The following is a 17,814-nucleotide window of genomic DNA, read 5'->3' on the forward strand; positions in this document are numbered from 1 at the left end:
CAATGTATTTGGAGACCGTTCTAAGTGCTAACCCTATTTTTGTAAGCGGTTGAAAGACGGAGACGAAAATTATGTAGAATTACTTAAATCCTACAGAGTTTGGCAAGACATTATGGCAGCCAATACATTCCTAGCCAACTTCACTTATAGCCTGCTACAGTGCGTTACATCAAATATTGTAGAAAGCTACAACGCTAAAGTTTGTAAACTGGTTGGGGAAAGAGGGTGAACTTGGTGCAGAGGAACAGTTACACCGCTAGGAGTGAACTGTCTGCGTTATCTACGAATGACAATAAAGAAGTGCATCGCAGTACTCATAAAAAGTTCACATTTGGCCATAGTCCTAGAATACACTTTAAATGTTGACTCACCGGAGATGTAAGAGGAGAACAAGGACGAGAAAATATCTTATTCATGAACAGAAGATGAAAATAATGAATTAAATTTGCGCTGACCATGATTATGGCAATGCTGCTAGAGTGAACCAAATGAGTTTGAACACAAAAAAAAAAATACTTTTTTGAATTCACTTAAACTTGATACCAAAACCCAGATATAATTAGAATTAGACTCACATAGTCTGCAAACTCTGGAAACACGAGCGCAGAAACAGGGTAACAGCATCACATTTTGGGAAAATCTGTATAATGAAGTCTACAACACCGTGCCAAAAAACAGTGGAACAATTCATATACAAAGAGTTCATTGGAAAAAAAGCCATGAGATATGGTATGGCGAATGAAAAAAAGCCACAAGATATGGTATGGAGAATGAACGCAATGCCATATATGAACTGGAAAACCTCCTAGAAGTCAAAGTGGAAGAGTGCAGACTCTTCGTAGATCTAGTTCATCCATTTTTGGCTGCTTTGCATGATGGCATTATAGACAACAAGGGATTAGTTGAGGTACATTATACATAAAATAATTGTTATATACACACTAAAAGAGAATGAATGTAAAAGTTACTCATTCATAAAGAGTAGCTCATTTTCCTCTGACTATAGATTGAAAACTCACTGAAGTATTATTTTCACTCTGGAGTTAGATATTGATCCATTCTTTACTAATAGTTAAATTTTGCTTGCTTTAGCTCTTAACGTGTACACTATATTTGCTTTAATATGCAATTGTAAGGGATTCAAACTTAAAAACAAGTATTAACTATGTTAATGACTGAATTAAATACTGTTTGGTTATTGCTGACCTTATTTATTAATTCTGTTTGTGTGGAAGTTGATGGTTAACATTTTATTTTGTTTTACAGGTTAAATTTCTAGTTGCAGCAAAAGATTTAATGCCAACAGAGGCTGTTCGAAAAAAATAATCAAATTTTGGATGAGTATGACAAAACTGCAATTAAAAGTGGCTCACAGTTATTATAACCAAGTGCAAGCACAACTTCATGTAACAGAAAAATAATTGTGAACACCTCTTGGTTTATCAGTAGAAAATATTGTGAAAAATTATGAGTTCTGGCTAAAACAAATGCAAATTCCACTTTTAACTTTTTACTACAAATGCATATTGCCAGAACTAGTTAACCCAAGCCTTGAGGGCTTCCTGTGAGAGATAAACTCTAGATGTTTTGTTTTTATAAAGAATGTTATTTATATTTAATAAACAGATATTGCATTTTCTGTCCTATTTTTCGTATGTGTTAATTTAATTAAACATTGATTTTTTTAAACTTTGTGTTTGTTTATTATTGGCCTATTTTACATCATTCTCTTCAGAATTAAATTCTCTACAAGTTTTGGTTAAAAAGTTTGCGTGTTTTATTACCCATTTAATGAAGTTAATGTACTTCAAATCTAAACAAAGCATGTTTTTTGAGACTGAATTTTACTTTTTTTTTATCTGATATCTGATACGGGTGGGTGATCTTACAGGTGTGGGACTTACTTTATTCAATTTTTCAGTTCATTTTACTTAAAACCCCATAAATTTAACAACTATCTTTAAGCTATAAAAACATCAGTTTCGTTTCATTTCCCACCTTTCCCAAAAAATAGGGTGAACCTGAATTTAAAGAAAACTATTATGGCCGTAGACGTGTTCTGTCAGAGTACGGCTGGGCTCGTGCCGAAAGCTGCAGAAAAGCTCCACCAAAGTAGATGAATAGTGTTAACTATATTGTTATGTAGTTGATCGTTTTTGTCCGAAACTTTATTGATACTATTTTTTTTTATCTGTTGTGTAATTATATTATTTCTACTAATACAAATAATATTACAACTAATAGTAGTTATTATTAAGTTACTATTTTTATTTATATAAGTTATATTTATTTACTATTTAGCTTTATTTCTAGCATTATTCTATATATATATATTGAAGTATTTTTAAGTATAAAAGTAAAACATGTTGACCTGGCTGAATATCTGCATTGTGAATTTGTCAAAAACGTTTTATAAAATGAAACAATATAATTACTTAAATTAGAATTTTCTATATTAGAGCATTTTGTACTAATTGAATTTAATTGTTTGGGTGTCGACTAAAGGTATTGTTAAGATGAGTAACAAACGCTTGGGCAATTAAAAAATTAGCAACTTGTATACAAAATTAAAATAATAAAAAATCCTTTATTAATTACAATTATTTAATCGCTGTATGACATAAACAACTGTACTGTTGTACTACTCGTCAACTCCAGTAAGGAAGAAACTGAGTGTCATATCGCTGTGTTCTACTCGCAGATGTATACTCGCACCATCTCTCATGTGGCAAATTACTCTGGTGGGACTCACTTGCTCACAAGTCATGAAGTTTGAGAACTTGCGGACATCCACCCTTGTGATGAATGGGCCAGGTTTTGTGTCTGCAACCGAACAATATAGCTGTAAAAGAACTAGTAGTATTTCAGTAAACAAACAATATACATCACTACTCGTCAACTCCAGTAAGAAAGAAACTTGAGTCTCATATCGATCGCTATGTTCTACTGGCAGATGTATAATCGCACCATCTCTCACTGGAACTGGTGAAGCAAGTGCATTATAAGTGATGATTTTGACAACATTTTGGAGGGTTAGCCTTAAAAATTAATAATCAAGCAATAACAACAAACTACACACAACGGACACACTTCAAGTGGCTACACCTATGTAAGGCCTCATTACTGATCATATTCAAATGATTACAATAGGTGTCATAATCAACGTGAGGCAAAACCGATCTTCATCAGGTTTTTTCCCCTACTAAACACATGTGTGACACCCAGTTTTTTTTCCGAGGATTTTGGAATGATTTTCCAAAAAAACCATAAATCAAATTTTCAAAAATGTTGTTCAATAAGTCTAGAATAACTTTATAAAGAAACTTTAAGAAGGTTACAAATATTTTACGCGGCCTTCGTTAAGCCAGTAGCTCACGTGATGAAACTTCTTCTGTATTTCAGTTTGAAGGCAAAAATAACATATTCATTATTAATAAGAACATTCATTCAGTTTTTTAGTACACACTCTCTTATAGTGCCATTAGCTAGTCTGTATGAGGTTAGTCCGAAAAGTATCTAACCTTGACTTTTGATAGTAACATGAATCACCCAATAGCAAATGTGACCCGGTCCCTTTAAAGTATTCCCCTCCACAAGCCACCACCGTTATCCAACATTCTTCCCACTTCCACAAACATTCCTTGAATTCATATATCAAAATGGCAAACAGATCCCTCATCGCATTTTTGCTGACCTACGTCGTCACATCCTTTCCCTTTCAGAGGATTTTCAATTTTGGCAATAGCCAGAAATCACATTGAGCAATGCAGTAGGGATGTAGATGATTGCTGAAGCTGTCTGTTATTTTGTTTTACTAATAAGTGTGGAATGAGATTTAATGAATGAGCTGGCGTGTAGTTGTGATGCAGGATCCATTCATGAACTGCCCATAGTTAAGACAATTTCTTTTGTATTGTATCTCGTAGCTGCCTTATAACATAGAGATAATATACCTTGTCGACAGTCTGAGCCTGGGAAGTGCATTCATGACAAACAGTGCCATCCTAATAATAAAAAAAGGTGAACATAGTTTTAAAATTGCTTCAACTTTGTGTTGGATTTTTTAACCATTGCTCTTCCATTGAGTCTTCCACTGTGAATTTATATTTATTCTAACTAATTGGATCAACAAGACTAATCAAATAAGAAAACAGTAATATAAATAAAAACCATTACCATTAACTTTAAAGACTTCTAGGTCCCTGAAGTGCGTTGAGACTGAGGCCATACTGGTTTCCACGTTCAGTGTCAACCTCCCTTCTGAACTCGCAACCACGTTTAAGTAGTTGTGTAGTTTCTTCAACCTCTCCGTTATGTTTCTCAAGATCTTCAGGTTTGGCATCTCAATGCTGATCTTCACACAAGACAAACAGCTCAGTGCATGTTATATTTCATCCAAAATAATTTAGCCTAAATTATCACAGTTAACAGAATTACTCAACTTTAGTCTGGAATGTTCTAGCTCTCAAAAATAATCATGTGGTGTGTGATTCCCTCAAATTAATGGAAAGAAGACATATTTTAGTATTGATAGGAAGTGTTTGTTATACTTTGTCAGTAAGCATATATATTAAGAATGGCGTATGTTATAGACCAATACCTCTTCTTTCTACTTTCGCAAAAATATTAGAAAAATTAATGAAAAAGAAACTAGTTACATTTCTTGAAAGAAACAATTATTTTAGTGAAAATCAGTTTGGATTTAGGGAAGGGTTGAGTACAGAGGTAGCATTAAAACGTTTCATGGATTTAGTTTATGAGTCCTTAAATTCCGGAAAAAAGTTAGTGGAATTTTTTTAGACATAAAAAAGGCATTTGACACAGTAGATCACAAAATTCTTTTGGAAAAGTTATATATGAGCGGGGTTAGAGGAAATGCGTATTCCTGGTTTGTAAGTTATTTATCAGAGAGGAGTCAATGTGTGAAAATTAACAACGTTTTTAGTGAAATTGGTTACATCAGTAGTGGAGTACCCCAAGGGTCAGTTTTGGGAGCATTTATTTTTTTAATTTACATTAATGATCTTTGTAATGCAAAATTAAATGGAAAGTTAACATCTTTTGCGGACGACACAGCTTTGTGTTACGTAAAAAATAATTGGACTGAAATAGAGCGAGCCATGAATTCAGATTTGAACGCCATTCAATGGTGGTTTACAAGCAATTGTATGCTTTTAGGTCCAGAAAAAACAAAATACATAAATTTCAATTTAAGAAGTGAGCAAAAATTTGATAATGAAATTATATATAAATGTATGGACTGTTTGCTTAAAAATACCCATTGCGATAATAGATGTGCAACTGTGTCGCAGGCTTATAGTTTGAAATATTTGGGAGTAATTTTAGACAGGGAGGTAAATAGGAAGAAACACATTGAAAGTTTAAAGAAAAAGTTATACAATACACTAAGATGTTTCTATTTTTTGAAAAACATGTGCACGGAAGATGTTTTAAGAATGTTGTATTTTTCATTAGTAAACAGTAGATTGGAATATGGTATTTTCTGTTGAGGTGGGACTTTTGACAACAATTTGAAACCAGTTTTTACAGAGCAAAAGAAAATTATTAGATTAATTAAATGAAAAAGTAAATTTGAACCATCTTGCCTTTATTTGTAGATTTAAGAATTCTCCCTCTAAAATATATGTTAGTATATAAAGTATTAAAAATTTTTACGTAAAAAGTGGGAATTTGAATGAATTAAATAATTGTTACAAAGAAAAATTGAGGTATAAAGAACATATAAAGTACCCAAGCCACATTTAACATTTTTTACAAAAGTTATTGTTTTATGTGTCCTAGAATTTTTAATATTATTCCGAAAATCATTGCAAATTGTACAAATGCTAAGTTGTTCGCAAAAAAATTTAAGTTTTGGCTTTTAAAAAAGATAATATTGATCACCTTATTAATATACAAGTTTAATTTGTGTTAAATCTATATCTTAAAGAAACAAACATTATTCTAAGCGGCTAGGTTTGTTGAAGTTATATTGCCACAACTGCATTTATGTAGTGGGACTTTATGTGGATAAATAAAACATAAAATCTTTGTAGCGCAAAATGTTTAATATTAGAGAAGGAACCTCTACACAGGCTTTACCTTAGAGGCCCTATGTTTTTTGAAAGTAAATATATATTGGATATATGCTAGAATGTGTGTGTTGCATTTAAACTTATATATATAGTATTTTTATTCTTTTAATTATGATAATTTGTGATATTGTACAGTTTAATTGCAGTCATTAATTTAAGACTAAATGTGAATTAATATCATTACCATTTTTGACGTGACAACGTCTTAAATTAGGTTGCGGCTCGGAGTCACTCATGAAAAAGTGTAACGCCCGGTAACGTTACGATGCCCGTCCAGTGGGTCCGCCGCACGGGATCCGCACGGGATAAAGCAGATAACTGTGGGTCCGCCGCACGGGATAAAGCAGATAACTATGTTTATTCGTGAAAATGTGGAGTGCTTAGATTCGTCATTTACAACAACTACAACAATAAAGGTAAATAATTGTACACTGATATTTCATTATCGTAAACTATGATTGATTAATTAATTGTTAGATTGACACAAAAGTTGAGAAACTGAGTTTATAGGTTATGTCATACTATTGACAAATGTTGATAGTAAATTATTAGTTTAAATCACTCTGCAATCAATCGTAATTCAGTCGATTGAGAAGAAACAGTGCGTATTGCTAGTCAAACATTTAAAATAACAAATTATAACCTCTAACCTGTCATAACAGTGCGACCAAACAAACGAACTAAACCGACCAATCACCACGCGCGGAGTTAGAATTTAACTGTGTTTAGCAAGAATTTCAAATTCCAATTTTAGTAAATGTTTTATTCAACTTTACCATTTACAATAACAAATTTTAATTAATTTCAAATTATGTACAATGTTTTAGTAAACAAAATATATTTCTATAGTTAAAATTTGTGCAATTCTTATTTTCATTCAATTCCTTGTTCCTATTGTGCAATTTAATAATATTCATATCAATAAATATTCTACCGAGAAAAAGACGTTGTCACGTAAAATCTTCGCCCGTAAAACCGACTTTACAGGCAACCATAATTTTTTTTTTTTTTGATAATTTTGTACCAGATTATTTTAGTTGTGATGGATTGTAATTACTTTCGAAAAATAAATATATTCTATTCTATTATAACGGAATGTTTCTTGAGAACAATGGTTAATATGCTAATTCCAAAATATTCTGGAATCATGAGCCTATGTAGAGCCCAGCTGCTGGAATCACTGACTTAGTACCATCTTGTGACAAAGATGAATAAAATGGATCCAAAATATCCATATCATCACCAGAGTGCATCATTATTCTGAACTTATGTCAAACAATGCAGTCACTTTGACAAAGCCCACACATCGGCCTATTTAATATATAAAGAATATTAAATATAAAAAGGAAATTTGGGAACAGCTGATTGAATAGAATATTCAAGGTCGAAGGATCAGATAATATTCTAGCCACAAAGATGAAAACTTCAAGATTGTGTGCACTGTCCTCTTTGTAATTTAAATTTATGTAGACATCAATGTTTTTTTATGTTTATGGTGTTATATACAATTTTACCTTGCTATGCTTTTAATGTCAGAAAGTATTTTTTTTATGTACAAAGCAAAGCAGATGCCAAGATTTTCAAGTGATTCTATGATAAATGACAACTTACTTGAAATAAAAGTTTCAATGATGATTTTATATTCTGTATTACGCTTATTTAAAATTCAGACTAGTTGATTTAGACTTTGATGTTGAAAACTGACTTTTAGCGTTCTCCATCTCTGTCAAAGTGTGATAACAAACCATAGGTTCCAAAGGTGACTACCACAAAGTCTCTAGATTCATTAGGGTTTGCAATGGGTAAAATAACTATATTGCATCAAGACATATTTAAAAAAAAACTGTAATAATAATTGATTTCAGTTTCTAAGTTACAGATTCATATATTTTAATTAGCAAGCAACTGTAAAGTAAGACATAAATCTGCAACTTAGAAACTGAAGTGAAGTCAGTTATTGTTGTAGTTCTTCTACAAAACCCTATCACCATAGTAGTATTCCTTTATAATGTAACTAATACAATTGTATATATTTATTTAAATAAATGTACCAAGAAAGTGGCTTACATCAGGATCCAATGTTGGAGGTTCTGCGTAGTCTCCCCATCTTCTGTGCGGAATTACATGGACAGGTACCTCGTGCATGCACAGACGTGATTGACTTGTCTGTGTTGGCTGGGGACATGAGTCAGAGAAACTAGTAAAATTAGATTGTAACTATTAGTGCAACACTAAATGAGTTAACAATACAGCCACACAGGTCAACTGTGTATCAATGCGGTCTCTAGACGTGGTATTGATGGTCAAATATGTGACTGAATAAGGTCCTTCCTCACAGACAAGGTGGTTGTTACAACCCTCATGGGTTGTGCAAGTGTCAGTACAAGGACTATGAGGGTCTGTCTGCATGGTGGCATCCTTTCTCCTCTCCTGTGGAACCTAGTTGTGGACGACCTGCTAATTTCTTTGAATAGTAGCAGTGTCTTTGCACAGAGGTACGCAGATGATACTGTGATTCTTGTGAGTGGAAAGTTCAACACAACAGTCACGGAACTGATCAATGCTGCTCTGAACATGGTGGGAAATTAGTGCGATGAGGTGGGCCTCACTGTCAACCCCACCAAGGCTGCTGTGGTTGCCTTTACCAGGAGGTGATAGATGGAGGGCATTGGTCCATTTCTATTCAGAGACTCTTCAATTGAGCTGAAGTCCGAGGTCAAGTACCTAGGCGTGATCCTAGATAGGGTTCTATAAATTGGGGACCTCATCTAGAAAGGGTCATCGCCAGGGGGAAATGGTCTTTAATTCAATGCAGACGCGTAATAGGTGGGTCTTGGAGACTGAAGCCGAGGTTTTTGTACTGGCTTTATGTTTCTGTAGTCAGATCTGCAGTAATGTATGGAGCTGTTGTGTGGTGGCTAAAAACGGAGGCCAAGACAGTGGTAGCTCGTCTGGCGGGTATCCAAAGGATGGCCTGCCTTGCTATCACTGGGGCTTTTCCTAGTGCGCCAGGTGCATCTTTAGGCTGTTGTCTCAACCTCGCCCCCCTGGACATTGTTATTCGGACTATGGCCAGGAGGAGTGCCTACTGTCTTCAGCAAATGGGACTCTGGTCAGGCTGCAGCAGTGGGCACTGTAGAATTAGCATCCTGATTCAGGAGGATGTTCTGCACATGAACTCCTGATCAGATGCCACAAAAGTTTTCCTTTGACAAACCCTTTAGGATTGTGATACCTTCTAGGGATGATTGGTCGGAGGTAAGGAAACCTCTTACACCAGCGGAGCTTGAATGGTTTACAGACGGCTCTAAAACGAAAAGCGGTACGGGTGCTGGAATTGTGGGAGTGAGACCATGTAGGGAGCTGGTGGTCCCTATAGGTCCTACAGTTTTTCAGACGGAGGTCGCAGCCATTATGGAACGTGCTCGTGAGAATCTTCGTCTGCGGTATAAGAGCAAGACGATTAACATTTTCACGGATGGCGCTGGACTCTTGTGTGATCAAATCCAAACTAGTCTGGGATTGTTATCAAGCCGTTTTCTTCCCTTGCCAGAATTCGTGACCGTTTGTTGGGTTCCTGGTCATGGGGCGATCCTTTGGGAATGAAAGAGCTGATACCTTGGCCAACCAGGGCTCAGCGTCAATTATTTATTTATTTATTTATTTATTTATTTATTTATTTTCAATTTTACATGACAGCTACAGGACATGATATAGCACAAACAAAGTACAAAACCTTCAATTATTCCCATTATGACAGGCCCTCAACCGTTCTGCGGTGTTCCAAGGTGTGAATCCTTTGGGGCTGTCTCGAAATGGGTTCACGCTAAACATGAGAGAAGGTGGAGGTTGCATTCGGGCATGAGAATGAGCAGAATGGTACTACAGTTGCCTTCCTCCAGAGTGGCGTCAGACCTTCTCTCACTAAATAGATCAATGTCTTCTTGGGTTATAGGTCTGATCACAGGACAAGGTCACCTGAGGAAGCATCTTCACAGATTCGACATCCTTCAGGAGGATCTGCTCTGTAGAATGTGTGATGAGCAGATGTGCGCAAAAAGCCATTGAGGCTGAAGTGCATGGCAGTAGGCCGCCCCATAGAAGAAGAAGAAATGAGTTGTCTGTTAAGTCTTATTTGCACACAAATTATTTGCAGGAAAAAAGAGTTTATTTGGAGTTAAATAAGTGCATAAAGAAAAGGTTATTGCAAATGTTGGTTGGAGATAACAAGTTACCAGGAGAAATAATTGAATAGCATTAAGCAGAAAGGAAACAAACAACAATATATTTTTTTACTCGTAAAGCTAGGGAAAGTGAAATTTCTACTCATGTAAGAAAAATAAACTATGAAAACTTTTATAAATTTATACTTTTATAAATTTATATTAGACAAATAAACTATTAAAAAGGATTTATGAGAATAAACTATTACATGAGAATTATTTAAGTACAAAGTCCAAAAACAGTCAATTTTTACAGTATAACTTGTTATGAGAAATATCTGTAGTAAAAAAAGAAATATAATATCTAGACTTTAGCAATTTTCATGGAATGCACTTACCAATTCAATTTCTAAAGTTAAACGTGGTGTATCCTTGTGAGTCAGTTTTATCTTCATAGTTTTTGCAGCACTCACATTAACTCTTAAAGATGATAGAGATGATGCTAGTAAATCTGAAAAATTAAAATTGTAAGACAATATTAGCCAGTTTATTAGATGCTAAAATGTATGTAGACTATTGACAGAAGTGCAGTAAAAAGTCAGTGACATTGATGACAGGTCAGGTCATCCAGTATAGAGCCCCTGTGAAAGTGTTAACTACATGTGTTGTAGCCAGACAGTTATTGTACAGTAGATTAACACATTCACTGCAGCAGATTCCTAATGGTATGGTGCCATCATGAAAGTAGCTCACATCATTCAGTATACAGCCGCAGTGAAGGTGTTTACTACATGTGTTGTAGCCAGACAGTTATTGTACAATAGATTAACACATTCACTGCAGCAGATTCCTAATGGCATGGTGCCATCATGAGAGTAGCTCACATCATCCAGTATACAGCCGCAGTGAAGGTGTTTACTACATGTATTATAGCTAGACTGTTATTGTATAGTATTTTGAATATGGCAGACGCCTTACTGCACGGGATAGTAACCTTGCATAGCCGCAGTGAAGGTATTAAAGGTCTGTTAACAAAATTATGTGCAGATAGAAGTAATGTAGTTTCCTTAAAGACTGAATAAATAAACATTCAAGGGCAAGAATACAAAGGGCATTTCCAGATTTTTTCCCATTGTCTTATTGAACAAAAATTATAATTTATACATGCTTAAAACTAGGATCCATTGCAGATAACCTGTTTTCTGATGATATATTTTTTTAATTTTCCAGCCAGTCCTTGAAAGTTGACAGAATCACCATATTCACAACCCCCATTTTTCCGATTATAATAAAGTTCTGACAATATTATTTTTGTAAGTAAACTTGCTGATGATATTTTTGCTCACTTATCAAAAAACATTTTATAGTTTAACGTTACCACTTTCGATGGTAATTGTTTATTATTTGTAATTAAATTAAGGTTTGAAGAATTGAATGGACATTTTTAGAAGGGCTTGTGTTTCTTGTAAAAATTGTTGATAGTAAATTTACATATCATAAAACTAATTGTTATAATGTTGATCTTAGACGTCTGAAAGATCAGTGTTTGTTTATATGTGAACAGTTTAAATACACTGGTCCAGCGTGTGATAAAGATTGTTTTAATTATTTAGGGTGCAAGATCTGTTAGGGAGGCAAAGAGACTATATATCTGTAATCGAGTTGTTAACGCTAAGAACAAACCCAAGGAAATGTGGTCAATTGTAAAGGAGAATACAAGCAAAAATGATAAGCCTAAATGTATTAATAGCAAAAGAAATCTTACCTCTGACGAATTTAATGAATTTTTCAATAGTAGTGTAAGTAGTACTGTTGATAATGTTCATAATTCAAACCAGTGTATGTCTTGTTTTAGATAAGGTTAAGCAGAGTGTACCTCAAGCACTCAATTTTTCTTTTGAATGTGTGAGGCAAGTCTACAATGTTATAAATTCTTTGAGCTGTAGTAAGAGTCTGGATGTTTATTGCCTGAACTCTGGTCTGCTAAAAATTGCTGCACCTCATATCTCTAAGATTTTAGCCTATTTATTTAACTGTTGGATTGAAAGTGGTGTTTTCCCTCAATGTTTGAAATTAGTTAAGGTTATACCAATTTTCAAGAATGGCTCTGTGTCCGACTACAACAATTATCAACCTGTATCGATCATACTGATAATAACTAAGTATTTGAGATTATTAAAAAAATCAAATTGTTGAATTTTTTTTAATATTTCTTTTTATTGATTGTCAGTTTGGCTTTAGGTCTAAGAAAGGTACTAGTCTAGCCATTTCTGAGTATTTGAGGAGCTGTATTTATGGTCTGGACAGCAAGAATAAAGTAATTGGTGCCTTTTATGACATGTCAAAAGCATTTGACACAATCTCACATGACAAACTGCTATATAAACTTAAATTTTATGGTTTTGATAGTTTCACAGTTAAGTTTGTAGGGTCTTACTTGTCTGAAAGGCTACAAGCAGTTTATTTTGAAGGCTACTTTTCACAATACTTAAATGTAAGAACTGGTGTCCCACAGGGCTCAATCCTAGGCCCATTATTTTTTATTATTACTTATGTAAATGTTTTACCTGGTACTATTGCTACTAACCATATGAGCTCCTTTATGTTTGCAGATGACCTGGCTGTACAAGTTAAATGTAATAATATTTGCTTTGCTGCTGATGTCCTTTGTAATATTAGTAACACTATCGAGGACTAATCAGCTGCCAATTCAATACGCCTTAATAAAGATAAAACCCAGACTAGAATTTTGTTTAAAACCTATCCAACAGAACATTGACTATGTTAAATTCTTAGAAGTCACTCTTCAGAGTAACATCAAATGTAAAATACGTTGAAATGTTATGTAATAAAGTGTCTAAGCAAATTTTTACTTTAATTAGGCTAAGATATATTGTAACTACAGACATCCTCATTACTGTCTACTATGCCTACTTTCATAGTTTCTTATCTTATTGAATTATTGTATGGGGCAATGATTGTAACACAAAAAATTATTAATTTTACAAATAAGTGCAATCAAGATTATAGCTAATGTAAACATTTATTTAAAAAGTATGATCTTCTTACAGTACCTGCACTGTATATTTTACATTGCTTATTGTAAATAAAAAGAAATTTACATGTCATACCTATAAATAGATCTTTTCATTACCATATGACTAGAAACTCAAATTCTCTAAGAATATCTCAATGTAGTCTTAAAACCGTCTTGAATTGTTTTGCTGAAACTGGCATTAAACTTTACAAGTCTCTTCCTTCTCAACTTCTCAACAATCTCTTGAAATTAATTGTTTCAAGAAAAGTGTAAAAAAGCTAGTGATTAATATCAGTCCATAGGACATCAGTGAATTTGAATTTTTTTCATTGCTATACATTGTGAAGACGCTCTGGTAATAAAGAATTTGTATTTAAATTTTGAATTTGAATCGAAATTGTGCTGTATTTAAATAACAGCCGAGTTCACGTCAGAACGTCTTTGCCTCTGTCATGCATACTCATTTGCAACTTCTTACTGCTGCACATCTCTCATCATTCTGTACACACCTTAAGGCTAATATATTTACAAGGGTTATCCAGAAAGAAGATTACGTTTCGCTCTGTAGTCACTAGGGGCAGGACTATCACAACCATTTTAATATCAGAGCGTTTCTCTGTTCAGTGGCTATCCAACTGTGCTAATAAGAGAGGTTACTGTCGCTCCTTATTGTTTTACAACAGCAGTTTAAAATGTGTGATGCAATTGAAAATCCTGGGAGTTGTGAAGTGCGGTCGGTAATGCGGTTTTTGTTAGCTAAGCGCAATAAACCAATTGAGATTTATTGCCAACTCTGTGAAGTTAATGGGAATGATGTGATTACTGAAGGTGGAGTGCATCAGTGGTGCATTAGGTTTAAAAATGGCCGAACTAACCTGCATGATGACAAATGAATTGGACGGCCAAGTATTTTGACAGATGAACTTGTCTCTAAAGTCGATAAGACAATTAAAGAAGACCCTCGATTCACAATAACAGAACTCTCACTCAGTTCTCCTCAAGTTTCAAGAGTTTATTACACGAAATTGTTACACAGAAGTTAAGTTACCATAAATTTTGTGCAAGATGGGTACAGAAAATCTTAACCATAAACCCATAAACATCAGCGTATGGCTGCTTCAGACATTTTTGGACACTTACAAAAAAGATGGTGACTCGATGCTTGATGGAATTATTACAGGAACCTTTTTTCTTTGGATAAAACATGTGAATTGCAAAACCAAATTCCAGTCTATGGAGTGGAGGCTCACACACACAACTTGGACCTGTGGGAGTGTGTGACTATGTAGTTGAAGTGTACGGCAGCATATTTTTATAACACTGGTATTTCAAAACTAGTTCACCGCTATGTTAAGTGCATAAATTTGTATGGTGACTATACTTAAAAATAGTCACTTTCAAATGTATACCCTTTTCTTGAACATTGTTTTTTGTTTGTATCAAAACATATAATCTACTTTATGGATAGCCCTTGTATATTACGTAGTGATCACTACATAACCCAACCAATATCCATATGGATTGCTTACCTGGTGACAACTCAAGATAGATTTCACTTTCATCCTCTGGTGGGCCAACTAATTTATATTCGTTAAAAAAATGAGCTTGTTGCATCATACACCAAACAGATGTTCGAAGTGGCAAAGCACTTTCTTCGAGAACAATAAAGTAGAAATAATCTTTCGATAGCCTCAGCACACACAGCTTTGTTAGCTTTGATATCGTTGATACAATACCTAAAATAACAAGTAAATAATTAAAAAACATAGCATACAGTTAAATGGTTGAACTAATTACATACAAAGTAGAATTTTGAAATGTTGATAATAGTGCAGCATGTACTTGAAAAGAAGGGATGACCATCCAGTAATTTTCTTTTACAATATGTACAGTAAATTTGTTGATTTCAAGATCATAAGTATATTATTAAATTATCTTGAAATCAACACCTTTCTTATATGCTTCTTTACATTTGTATCTAAGTTATATCTAGAATGTAGCCTATATATCTTATTAGAGCTGAATACTCTCTTTTGTAACTTCAGTAATTTGTAACCTCTTTACATGAAAAAATCTAAAACATAACATCATACTTATAGTTTACGGAACAAAGACATATGTTGTACTGAAAATGCAAGAATTATAACAACTTTTTTACGTAATTTGTGGGCAATATTTCTAACACTTAAGTTATACCGTACTCTATGTATTTCCATTCTGTTGTAGATTTTAAACCATTTAATGTGACTGTAACTTATTTCTTGACACCAATTGACTGTTTATGGTTAATTTTATTATTTTAGTTTTTAATTTATAGGTTTTTGGCAGTGAAAGTGGACAGATTTCAACAGAGGGTTTAGCAATTTGTCTGTAAGTTTATTATATGAAGCATTGATTAGTTGATGATTTAGTTATTTTTACAATGTACTTTACTTTCTTCGTTCTACTTAATGTAATGATTTTCAAAACAGTAAATGTTACATATTGTTTATGTGGAATTTATACTGTACTTTAGTACTTGTTCCCCCACACCCATTTGGGAGTTTTCTGACACACACATTTGGAAGAGTTTTTCTTACCGGCGGCCTAGATAACTACATTATTGAAAAGAACAGACTCTATTTAATTTACTGCAAAAAATTACATCTCATTATGACAATCAGTTCTTGGTTATTGATCCCCAAAAGGAAGTGATGTTGGTAAGAAGAAAGTCACTCTGTCCCTATATACTACTTGTTATTACACAATATAAATTGGTTTAGGTTACGTTATCATAAATATGTGACTAGAAGTACCAACGTTAAAGATATTCTTTATGAGAAATGTTTTTTTTTTTCACCGAAGGGGCTACCAAAGGTTCGCCTGATCAATTCACCTGGGCCATTTCCGATCAATATTTTCCTGACCTCAGAGCACTTACCAAAAAGACCATCTGTTCCGACGTCAGATCATGGACGGCCTATGGCACCACCCCACACTTATGGCAAAAAAAGAAAAAATCCCTCTAGATATCACCTAAATTCAAGCTCAGATTACGTGAGCGCTCGTTAACCTTTTATATTTATAATACATATGCATATATTTATTTACCTACTTATATGGCCTAATAACAAATAGTAAATGAGGACAGAGTGGCCTCCTTCTCGAAGTCCTCACTTCCTTTTTGAGGGCAAAAAACAAGAACCTATCGTCATAATGACATGTAATTTTTACAGTAAGTCATAGAGAGTCTGTTCTTTCTAATAATGTAGTTTTCTAGGTATCCAAAAACATTTCTTTAAAAAATAGTGGCCTCCAGATAATACCAACGTACTGTTTTGATTTCATTTTGTAAATACACATGGCATAGGTAGTTTTTATTCACCATTAAATTACTTCTTTGCCAATGAGATAGTAGTTGATACAGATTATAAGTTATTTTTCTAAATTAATTAGCCTAAACAACATTAGTTCATAATAGACCTATGTTTTTAATTTTTTAATATTTTTTATTAATAGCCTATGAATATAAAAACCATACCTATACTTGTTAGAACTAATTTCATAAAATAAACTGGTAATGGTAAATAAACTGGTAGCCTTAATACAATCAGTACATGCTACACCACCTAATTGATTCTAATTACTTAAGAAAGGCCTAGTTTGAATTTATTGCTTAACTGACTTTACTAAATTTCCAATTTCTAAGGTAGGTACCTAGGCCTATTTGAAGAAACATTTAAAATTGTAAATGGCACTTACTTGATAATGTTCTCATGCAAAATACTTCAGACATTTTCGCTCTAAACTTCATCGTAATAAATTACAGTAACACTTGAAAGTTATGCCTGCTAAGCAGTCACTGAGAGTGAATAGGCTAGTCAACTCTGTAGGTTGGTGCACTGCTTTTTTGTTTGTTTATCACTAAAAACATAACCTCTAAAGGTTTAGAGAAATACAAAATATTGTACAGTAATAAATAATCAACACGCCTCACAATACAATTAACGAACAATACAAAATGAAGGACAGCTGTTTAAATTTAGGCGCCAATAAGCCGACCACATAGAGTAAACAATAAAAACCCCAACTTGATACGCCCCCAAAGAGGGATTATTTGGATGTAATCAACACAGCCTATTTAAAATGACCTCTTAATTGTTGATTGTACATTTTCGTTTTTGTAGAACTTAGTGCGAAGTCTACATCATTGCAAGTCTGGCCGTATGAGCAGTTACCGCACTACCTCACTCTCCTTACAGCTTACTCACATAGTCATACTATCTGATTCTCACTTCTCAATATGGGACAACGCCTCGCTTCGTTCCGGTTGTTTACACCCGTCACCCGTTTTGTATATTGGCGTTATATTAATCTAGATGTTTTTGAAGTGACTAATAACACCCCATTAAAAAAGTACACACACACGCGCGCGCACACAACACACACACTGATCGAATAGTCGTATGGTCATATCTCAACGTTAAATTTGAGTTTTTCGGTACCTCTTTTTCAGCAATCATTTGAAATGGGGACCTAA

General features: G+C 33.9%; 1 protein-coding gene across 1 annotated transcript; it reads right to left on the reverse strand.

The window, feature by feature from the left end:
* Positions 1-2,560: 2,560 nt before the first annotated feature.
* Positions 2,561-17,540, reverse strand: LOC124357140 (checkpoint protein HUS1). Its single transcript, XM_046808625.1, has 6 exons — positions 17,037-17,540; positions 14,825-15,031; positions 10,657-10,769; positions 8,163-8,270; positions 4,177-4,354; positions 2,561-2,823 (listed from the first exon to the last, which is right to left on the reverse strand). The coding sequence occupies exons 1-6, from the start codon at positions 17,086-17,088 to the stop codon at positions 2,642-2,644; spliced, it is 840 nt and encodes a 279-aa protein (XP_046664581.1). The 5' UTR covers positions 17,089-17,540; the 3' UTR covers positions 2,561-2,641.
* Between the last annotated feature and the right edge of the window lie 274 nt (positions 17,541-17,814).

The sequence above is a fragment of the Homalodisca vitripennis genome, chromosome 3 (genome assembly GCF_021130785.1).
Source record: "Homalodisca vitripennis isolate AUS2020 chromosome 3, UT_GWSS_2.1, whole genome shotgun sequence".
Taxonomy (NCBI): Eukaryota; Metazoa; Arthropoda; class Insecta; order Hemiptera; family Cicadellidae; genus Homalodisca; species Homalodisca vitripennis.

Bases quoted from the DNA above. Each gene is read 5' to 3' on its own strand.
- LOC124357140 (XM_046808625.1), bottom strand. From the start codon at position 17,088: ATGAAGTTTAGAGCGAAAATGTCTGAAGTATTTTGCATGAGAACATTA. The intron at 8,271-10,656 runs GTAAGTGCATTC...TCATGTCCCCAG, and splicing joins TAACTTTAGAAATTGAATTG to CCAACACAGACAAGTCAATC. The intron at 4,355-8,162 runs GTAAGCCACTTT...TCTTGTGTGAAG, and splicing joins CTCCAACATTGGATCCTGAT to ATCAGCATTGAGATGCCAAA.